A 10,495-nucleotide genomic window follows, 5' to 3' on the forward strand; every position below is an offset into this window, starting at 1 on the left:
ACACTCTTTTTCACTCCCACGCATGGTGTCAAAGGCAGTGCAGCAAGTGTTCTCAGTGAGCACAGATCAAATGCAGAAAGAAAAGTCAAAATGACAGCAAAATAACTACGTTCCAGCGAAAAGATGCAGCACAAATCTTGTTTGAGCAATATAATACGGAAAAACTTGATTTAATAGAACATATTTTATACGAATTAAGTGAAGAGAGTGATATTCATAAGTGATTTACAAAATGTAATAAGTTTCATATAAAATAATTCTACTAATCTTTTAGGATAAGCCTACAAAACTTCATGTGCTTGAACATATCACAAGTGTTAAAGAGGTCATTTGTGAGCGAGTATAAAAGTGATTCTGATACTATGTGTATTATTGTGAAAATTTTAATGATAACTGGACTTCCGCAAAGCCTACATATAAATGATAAAAAATAGGCTTATCAATTACTTTGCGAAATAGAACTAAAATTACCGAACAAAAAGCAACAAGCATCGATACTTGAAGCAGTAAATAGATAAAAATACGCTGTGAAGTAACGTATACACAATGTTTGGAATTGTGTAAAGCAATAAAGGATAAAATTTCATCGCAATCACGGGGCGTAATTACATAGTGTTTTTATATTCTTCAAAATATTTAAAAATTCTATACTGTGATAATACATTCTCTTCGTATGTATATGCAAAATAGCATTTGGATTACTTTAAAAATGAATTTTCACATATAAATTGTCGATAACACGGCTATAAAAGTGTGGTCCTTAACAGATCTTGACAACGACCTTCCATGTGCCAGGTTTATTATTGAAGTGACGATTAAGTATCTGGCGATTAAGTAAAATTTCAAAATTTTGAAATGATCAAAATTAAACCTTTATGGTGTTCGCTGCCATTTTGGCAGCAAACCACAATGATGGTGCTCTTACTCTACCCTATTTTGATGACAAGTAAGTAAAATTTATATTGTATTATAATATGCTATTTATGTACATATGTAAATTATTTATTTGTTGCAATGTCAGACACTCCGTTTTACTAACAAAAACATATAGTGAGAACGATCTTTGTAACTACATAGTTTGTCTTTTTTATTGTCGGAAACTGCCGAGTACCTGATTCTAAGCCTCAGTTTATAGACGCAGATTCAAGACACTTGAATCACATCGCCTCAATAGTATCCAGCAGACATTTGTTAGAGTGCTGGGCCTGTTGTAGTCCGTGTGACGCAGGGAAGGCCCAATAGACCTTAGGTCGCGGTGCAAGCCTCTTTTTATTTCTACCTATCTATCGGTTTTTTAAGACTTATAAACGTCTTTTTTTAACGGGGTTAGATCGCCGAAATAAAGCCCTTGGTCGGATGAAATCCGAGTCAATTCCGGTGCGAGGAAGCGGCTGTCGTGGGAATTGAATAGTAACGTCTTCTTTTGTACCGATAAAACAATTAACATTTGATACTTAATACATAATACCTTAATTTGTCTTAATTATATGATTTTTAAAAAGTAATATTCTACAACAATGTCGGTGTTATATGTATTTTGAAATAAATATGTAATATCTCTATAAACATATCCTCACTATTTTTGTTGTTCTTCCATTCTATTTTGTATTTTATGTATTTTAAACAAATCGCCCATTCCTTACTGAACGCTTCATTGATATGCTATGTCATCATATTGTACTCTTCAGCAGGGGTTGTATCCTTAACATAGCTCACAGCGTATTCCTTGCTCAGCTCAAATTACCCGCACACTATTTTCTGCGAAGAAAAGTGTAGTGAATTGTGAATGAAAACATGCTGCTAAATGCATATACGCCTGTGACTGTGGGGCATACGATATGCCTACAAAGTGAATATTGTGCAGCAGCGCCAAGTATAAGACTTGCTGCCGGCTAAATTTAAAACGAAAATGCAAACTTTCCATGCCGAAGATGAAAGGCCAACCACACTTATACCGTAGTTAATACTGCCACTGAGAACTTTTGCACATAGTATACATACATACATATGTATTAGCCACATACATACATAAACAGTTAGGCATATCTGTTTGGTTTTGTTGTTATTCGAGTACTTGATTGGAATGAAAGCTACGGCCATACTTTTCGCTTTTAATGTTGGTTTGGCTTATCCTGTTAACTTTCCATTTTATCTTTTGCACTTCTTCTTTCGGCTACCGTTTGATCTGTTGGTTTTACTATTTTTAACATTACTCTATTATTTTTTAATTCACTAAAAGTATCACTGCATTTGCATATACTGTAATAGCACTATGTATGTATTGTATGTGCATAGTATATAGTGATATATTTTGTGATTTAATATATTTGTTATGTTGTTTTCGTTTTGCAGATTTTGAGGGTTGGACCCAGGCCGCCGTTTTGCCTGATGGCCATAGAATTGACTGTGAGCATTTTGATGAAAAGAATTGCACCACAGAGGGTGATTGCGCGATCAAAGTGGAGCACTGCAAGGTGGAGTCGGAGAAGACATCCAGTTGTTATGTGCTATGGACCATGGATAGGGACACAGGTATATTTATTTATTTTAATGCTGTTACATGTTGCGAATGAACCAAAAGGATTTTATCCTCGAACTCGTGCCTATTTATATTTCAATGATCCACTTTTTTGTTGTAGGTGAAACCAAAATTAAAATGAAGGGTTGCTTCACAGATATGCATGAATGCAATCAAACGGAATGTATTACCAGCGTGGAGCCGCGGCAAAATAAATTATACTTTTGCTGTTGCAAGGGTTCCATGTGTAATATGGAGCACAAATGGATCCCTACCACCACCGAGGCCACAACTCAAGGTAAACTAGCGTAGCTTTAAGGTAACAAAAAAAATCAGATTTCAAGTTCACTAGCTCGTTACTTAGAATCTTGATCGAAGATAAATCTGCAATTCTTTATTTTTAAATAATGCCATATCTTTCATAAATTTTGTAGCGCCATTCGTAAATTGTTTATATTAAGTAGAGGGAGCTTAAAACACAACAAAGAAAATTAGCTAAAATTAGTGAAAAGCTATTTTACTTACACAATTGGTACGAATGGCAAGACCAACTACTCAATGGACTATCTCCGGGACCCAAAAACAGATATTTATATAATTGATCAACGAGATGAAGTCTGTATGTACATATATACGCGAATTAGTCCTTCAGTTTTTGAGGGAAATTTTCTACAAATCATTTTCTCTCTAAGAAGTAGCTCATTTATTGAAACCACCGATATCGGACCTGTATAGCATATAACAGACATACAAACTGAATGGTCAAAATTAGATTTTTCTATGACAAAATCTTATTTGAAAACTGCCCGATTAAAATCATGTTTATATCTGATTTTTTTAAGCGTGTTATAGTTTTGATACAAACGCAGTTAACGTTTTTTGCAAATTTAAATTTTTTCAAGCAACACCGTTATAGTTTGTATTAGGAAGGGAATGTTCCATTGCACTTACACTTCCCTAGATTGCAAATAAGATAAATATTTGGTGTTTGTGTAAATATTATAATTATTAAAATTCGTTAGAAATGTAATAAAAGTTAAAATTATCCCAGACGTTTTCAATTCTGCTGTGTTTAACGAATTATTATTAGCACAATTTAAAATATTCTGCTTGATAAATATTCCTGTAGACCATAAAATTTCTTAAAAATTTAAAGTATTAAACCTTTTAGTACAACTCTAATCATCTCGTCACACTGTTCCACCGCGCGTGCTGACTTTAGCTCAAGTGACGATTGCCTCTGTTGCCGTATATATGTATGTACATACTTAGATGCACATCCGTACAACCGTAAATACACATATGCCAAATGCTATGATTCTGATGCTGTTGCTCATCCGCTGAAGTGTTTAAATCTGTCAGTAGTTGGGGAAGTAAAAGCAACAGAAAAAATTACAACGATAACAACAACCACAGAAGCCACAATAGTCGTGGCACGTGTGCTTTTTCGAACGCGCGAATTGCGAGTTGTGAGTTGCTCTGACAGAGCGCCACACAGTGTTTACCCCAATTTTTACTTTGTTTTGCTTTGCTACTTTGTATCGTTTGGGGTTCCTGCTTCTGCTTTTCGGTTGCTGAATGCTGTGTGAAACTGCTTGTTTGCTGGTGCAGCTAATATTGTCGTGGCGCAATGGCATCGCATCGCATCGTTGATGTGGTGTCGTTGTAGCGCAGCGCAACACCCCCAACTACCAGCGTCCTATGCCGAGTTAACGAACTCGGCAATAAAAAAACGAACAAGTATAACAAAACGGTCGCACAGCAAAGGATCCAGCAGCAAAACTCGATTCCAGTTGCCTGCATCTCGGTTGTTTGGGCAGAGCTCTGTTACTCTGTTAGTTGCAACTTGGGGCATGCATATGCTGCGCAGTTTAATAGCTGTTGCGTTGAGTGTTGTTTTTATTTTTGCCCATTTTTTTATTCCCTATTTTGTTGTTTCTTCATTGTTTTTTTTCACAAATATTAAAAATGCTTGATGCAAGGAGCGAATGCCGTATTTTAGTTTTCCTCGTTGCAAGGCCTTTTTGTGTTCACTTTTCACTTGGAGCACGTTCGTGTGTTTCGTGACCATTTTTACGTTTTATATGTTCGTGTGCATTTATGTGTGTATTATGCGCTTATGACTGAGTGTGTGAACGAGCTGTTTCTAAAATTAGGGGAGAACTTTCATTTTTGTATGCTTTTTTGGTTCTACTTAAGCAAGTGTATGTACATATATACATATATATTTAACGCATACGTACATATGTATGTACATTCAAAGATATACACCACCCTTCTCCATTTGGCCACTTGAGCAGTTGTTCACCTGTGGTGTTCTGCTGTCGTCAAGAAAAATTCTAACGAAATTTTGTTTGCTTTTTAATTGTTGCTGCGACACGTGAATGTACATACATTCATATGTATATGTGTATATTTAAGAAATTTCGAGTTTAAGAAGAAAAATATGCATTTTAAAAGTATTTTGCTGTATGAAGTTTGAGATAGTTCCATAATGTGTTAGAAAAGTTGTCCAAAAGCCAGGGTCTTAGGAGCGACTGTACTCCTTATTTTTACTTCTGGTAATAAGGAAATATGTACTTAATCCAGCCTACGTTACCGAAATGGATCTGGGTTTTTATCCGTCCAAAGGCATTTTGACAACATTCCTCCAATTGAATAAGGGGGTGAGAGGAATGATATTTTTCTAACTGTTATCGATGACCTGTTGGATGAAGGGTAGGTTAGTTGTTATCCAAGAAAATCAGCCCCCCATAAGGACAGGGGTGTGTAGTATGCAAAGGGTATGTAGTATCATTTGGGGGTTTTTCCACAATAACAACGGGGTTTTTCCGATTTCGAATCTATATACATATATACAGATAACTAAGGATACAAACTAAAATTATATATTAGTAACCTAATCGGATTTTAAGGCACAAATGATGAATCTTTATCAGAACCTTTGACGCATAAAAATTACAAGAGTTTGGCTTTAATTGCCGAGGTGAAGCATTTTTGAGATTTTAAGATTTCGATAGATTCGAACTAGCTACGGAGATTATTGACCAATAAAAGAGTTTCGAATATATGCAAAATATATTATTTGCTTAAATACCGTATGTTTAATATGAATGCTTCTCTTTTTCTATATAGTGCCGAAGGAAAAAACAACGGATAATACAAACGTAATTTACGTAATAGTTTGTGCAATTGTGTTCGTTTGTTTGGCGCTTTTATTGGCACCATTCGCATTTTGCTACTACCGCAAGCGTAAACCGACCAATTTCAACGAAATACCCACGGTGAGTTGAACTTCGGCGGAAACTTGCCCATTGTGCTTATTTACTTATTTATTTACTTTGCTCGTAACAATTTCCATTTCGCAGAATGAAACGGAAGCTACAAATGTTTCGCCACTGCTCAACAACCGGCCTATACATTTATTGGAGCTGAAGGCTAGCGGGCGTTTCGGCGATGTGTGGCAGGGTAAGCTGCATAGTCAAGATGTGGCCGTTAAGATATTTCGTATGCAGGAGAAGGAGTCTTGGAATACCGAAGTGGATATTTATAAGGTAAAATTTGGTGAAATGCTAAAATATGAAATAAATTACAATTTTGAATAATTCAACTTGTTACAGCTGCCACGCATGCGGAATCCAAATATATTAGAGTTTCTTGGTTGCGAAAAGCACACAGAAAAAGTGCAATTGGAATACTGGCTCATCTCCGTGTATCACCCGAACGGTTCACTCTGTAATTACTTGAAATCACACACACTAACTTGGCTGGAGCTGTGCAAAATCGCCGAGTCTATGTCGCAAGGTTTGATGCATTTGCATGAGGAAATACCGGCCGGCAAGACGGACGGACTGAAGCCATCCATAGCGCATCGCGATTTCAAGTCCACAAATGTGTTGCTGAAGGGCGACTTGACGGCGTGCATTGCAGACTTTGGCTTGGCTATGGTATTTCAACCGGGTAAGTGCACAAGTGCTAACCTTCATATTTTCATTTTTATTATTTGGAATTCGTGCTTGTTGTAGGCAAACCGTGCGGCGAAACTCATGGTCAAGTTGGCACACGCCGCTACATGGCCCCTGAGGTGCTGGAGGGCGCCATCAATTTCAATCGTGATGCGTTTCTGCGCATTGATGTGTACGCGTGCGGTTTGGTATTGTGGGAAATGGTGTCGCGCTGCACCGCTGTGGGACCTGTTGGCGACTACATGTTGCCTTTTGAAGCTGAGGTAAATTATATGTTTTGTAATGGAAGAATATGCAATAATAACGCACTTATTGCGCTTTCCCCTTTAGCTTGGACTGCGTCCTACTCTGGATGAGATACAAGATACTGTAGTCACAAAGAAATTGAGACCGCGCTTACTGAACACATGGCGTACACATGCTGTAAGTAAAGCCATAGTAAAGCAAGTTTGATAAAGCTCCAAATTATTGCCATTATCTAAAATATTGACGATTTTTATGTAGTTGTTGTGTTCAAATTGCGTTTTAATGAACTTTTGCAGGGCCTCAACATCTTCTGTGACACCATGGAAGAGTGCTGGGATCACGATGCTGAGGCACGCCTCTCCTCGTCGTGTGTCATGGAGCGCTTCGCACAACTATGCAAATACACGGCAACGCCTTTGCTAATTGAAAACAACACAAATTGTGAGGAAGAGCGCTTGACAGCCAATTGCTTATAGGAAAGGTATTAAATCACTTCGTTAGCGCTGAAGTGATTGCCAGAGCATGAGAACAAGTGTAAAAGATTGCTAAAAACTTACGATTCAATATATAATGTTAAGGCGATAAGAATTAAGCTGATAAGTTAGGGTATACGTCATACCCGTATATATGTATGTATATTGAAACACATATATATATAATGTTTAGTAATCGATACATTTTAAAGTGTACATTTAATAGTTTTACGTTCGACAAATAGTACGATAAGAAGTAGCGTAAAAATTGGCTGGCAGCTTAAAGTATGTTAATAGTTAAGTTGTATAGACGACCATGAATTACACAAGCACATACATACATTCACACGCATAAACTAGCAAAAGTTAAATAATTATGTTGAAAGTGCAAAATAAAAAAAAGATTCTTTAAGGAAATAATTATGTTGAAAGTGCAAAAAAGGGTTTTAAGGTTTACGTAACTCATAAAACACACACTCTAATTAGAAATTACACGACTGACTCATATGTTAAACGAGAAAGAATCATATTATTGTTGTTGAAACCTTTTTATGAACATTGAAGTAAGTTTATTGCTTTCAATGTTTACTCATTTCATACCACATACGACTAATGCATGTGCAACCTTATTGACAACTATTTTCTTTTGTTACGTCTATATTAAATATTATTTCTGTGTCTTCTTTTGTTACCAGTTATGTAATTTTATTCATCCCCATATATTCGAACTTTGTACTGCCATTTGTGATGTTTCTTCACACATACCATACATACGCACCTATATATTTTCTATTTGCGAGCACATTTTATTTTATTCCAACAAAAGAATATTACTGTTAAGCTACGAAGTAAGTGTAATGCAAGTCATAACATTTTACAATGAGTTATGCATAAAGCTATTTTGTACCCCCAAACAAAATTTTGTAATTTTATTTTTAGTTTTTAGAAACGCATGCGCCGGTTTGTCTAGAATTCTTAAAAAATTTGTGGAATTTTCGATGACCTTGCGCATGCATAACTTAAGGTTTTCTGTTGAAATAAACGTCATTATTGATTTAATTTGAGTTTTATTTGTTTATGTGTTAATAATTTAGTTCTTTAATTTTTTTAATTAATTTATTTTTTTTTTTTAATATACATACATACATATACATATATATATATTATTAACATAACCTAGTTTTTGACGTTGCTTAATCTAAAAACTTAACTGTGCCAATAAATAGTAAACATATTTTATAAGCAGTCCGGAACTTAATGGTAATTCGACATACGAACAACAAAAACAGTCGCTAAATTGAAGCTAGTACGAACTGATGTTTTCAATAATTACAATTACCGTGACAAAATAATAATCAGTTATTCTTTTAAACTGCATGTTAAAAATTAGTTTGATATAAAACATAATTTGTGGGTATAGTAAAAGATTTCCGGTTTTCTAGGTTATGTCGTTAGCAAAGAGTTTATAAAGTACATTTAAAAGGACGTTAGACGATCAGCATATTCTAGGAATGCTTAGTTAGTAATTATTCAAGTACCACGAACATATACCGTTAAACATATTAAACACATAGCTAAAAATATTTTTTAAACTGCTTTATTTCGACAAAAATACTTAAAACTCTTCAGTTTGATACACCTATTGTAGATCACAACCCATAACCTAAACTAATGTTTTTGAAAACTTTTGAGTTCTGTGATTATATCGCCAGATTTTATTCATTGTCGTAATTTAATTTCACTGTTTTTTTTTTAATATGGCAACACTTCTCATTTTTTTAAATTTGATTTAATATGATAATTTAATTGTGTTGTTATTAAACAGTTAGCAGCCGAAAAATAAAAAAAATAGAATCAGTTTAGCCCGATGACGCGTGACTCAATTTTGTCGCGTTGCATAATTTCGTTGGATCATCGTTAAATACGAATTGGTTACATAGTTTAGAAAGTAATGGCCATGTAATTGTATTCATTAAGAACTCTGGGTACTTACTGAATTTAGAGCAAGACCACCCGCAACATCATCTAACCTTTACTACACCAGTTCCCAACCTTTAAACGCCCCTACTTAAATGCCTACACAAAGTATTTACTTAGTCAACTGAAGTGCTCATGCTTATCAGAAGAGACGACGTGCATAATCGTACAAACGCTACGATACACATACTTACATACTTATACGCTATTTACATAAATAAATCAATATTTTGACGATAAATGAGCGATGATTATTCTCAACAGTACAATATTCACCTGAAAAGTTTTCAAATTAAAGTTTCTGTTTAACAAGAACAACAAAGTTAATAAATAGTATTAGAAAGTAATTGCTACATACATACATATATTCAAACAGCCGTGTACATAAATAGAAATAAATATAGCATAATTACAAGTTTATTAGCTTAAATTAAGTAGCATACTTAGCATACATACATACATACGAGCATAGCACTTACATACCACATGTAATGAATACGGAGCTACATAAGTTCAAATATCAAATTAGGTTATCGAAATCGACGTTTGCATAGCGTTACGCTTAAGGATTATTTATTTAAAAAAGTGTTTTATGAAAATGTTTGTATGTAAAGTCATCTCTATTCGTTCAATTTATCTTAACCTGAGTTGCACCACAAACGACATATTTGTTAAGTTTCTTCCCGTTTTTCGATTTTAGGGTTCCATTTGTGCATAGCTAGCTTGTGTTATCAAAGTGGTCAATCTGTTTCTATTATACCACCATTAGATGCCCGTAAATTTGATGTTCTCCTCTGTAACTTGTACAAAGTTTTGTCCCGAGACCGATATTGAACAATAGTCAAATTTTCGGTTTCAATTTACAACTCGACTGCATTTTAGTTGAAGTTTTGTAATTTAATATTATCGATATTAACTCAATCGGTCATAAAAAAATGGCGGGAATGTTTAAAACCTTTTTTGTGGTTTCACAGTGGCGGTATTACGGTTTTCAATTCCATGCCTCTGGGGTTTATTAGAATATAATGGAATAAGTGGTACGTTATCAAACGTAAAAGCTATCTCTCCGACCTCTCTCGCTTTCTCGCTGTACGGCACTTAACACTCGCTCCCACTAAATCCACAGCAACCATATTCACAAACTGGACGAAGGAGTACGGACTTGACCTTAATATTGCAGTCGATGGTGGTAAGATTCCGACTATCATTAACCCCAAAAATTTTAGGTGTCACTTTCGACAGTCTGTGCTCCTTCACTCCTCATATGACCTCGATTATCGCCAAAGTACAGAGGTGCAATAAAATCCTCAGGTCGC

The 10,495-nt window shown here is 35.1% G+C and overlaps 1 protein-coding gene across 1 annotated transcript; it reads left to right on the plus strand.

Moving 5' to 3' along the window:
• Positions 1 to 37: 37 nt before the first annotated feature.
• On the plus strand, positions 38 to 8,261 carry LOC105225786 (activin receptor type-2B). The gene is made up of 9 exons (XM_011204402.4): positions 38 to 946; positions 2,353 to 2,532; positions 2,640 to 2,816; positions 5,654 to 5,802; positions 5,887 to 6,072; positions 6,139 to 6,478; positions 6,544 to 6,746; positions 6,814 to 6,906; positions 7,026 to 8,261. The coding sequence occupies exons 1-9, from the start codon at positions 856 to 858 to the stop codon at positions 7,203 to 7,205; spliced, it is 1,599 nt and encodes a 532-aa protein (XP_011202704.2). The 5' UTR covers positions 38 to 855; the 3' UTR covers positions 7,206 to 8,261.
• Positions 8,262 to 10,495: the final 2,234 nt, after the last annotated feature.

This window comes from Bactrocera dorsalis, chromosome 2 (genome assembly GCF_023373825.1).
Source record: "Bactrocera dorsalis isolate Fly_Bdor chromosome 2, ASM2337382v1, whole genome shotgun sequence".
NCBI classification, from domain to species: Eukaryota; Metazoa; Arthropoda; class Insecta; order Diptera; family Tephritidae; genus Bactrocera; species Bactrocera dorsalis.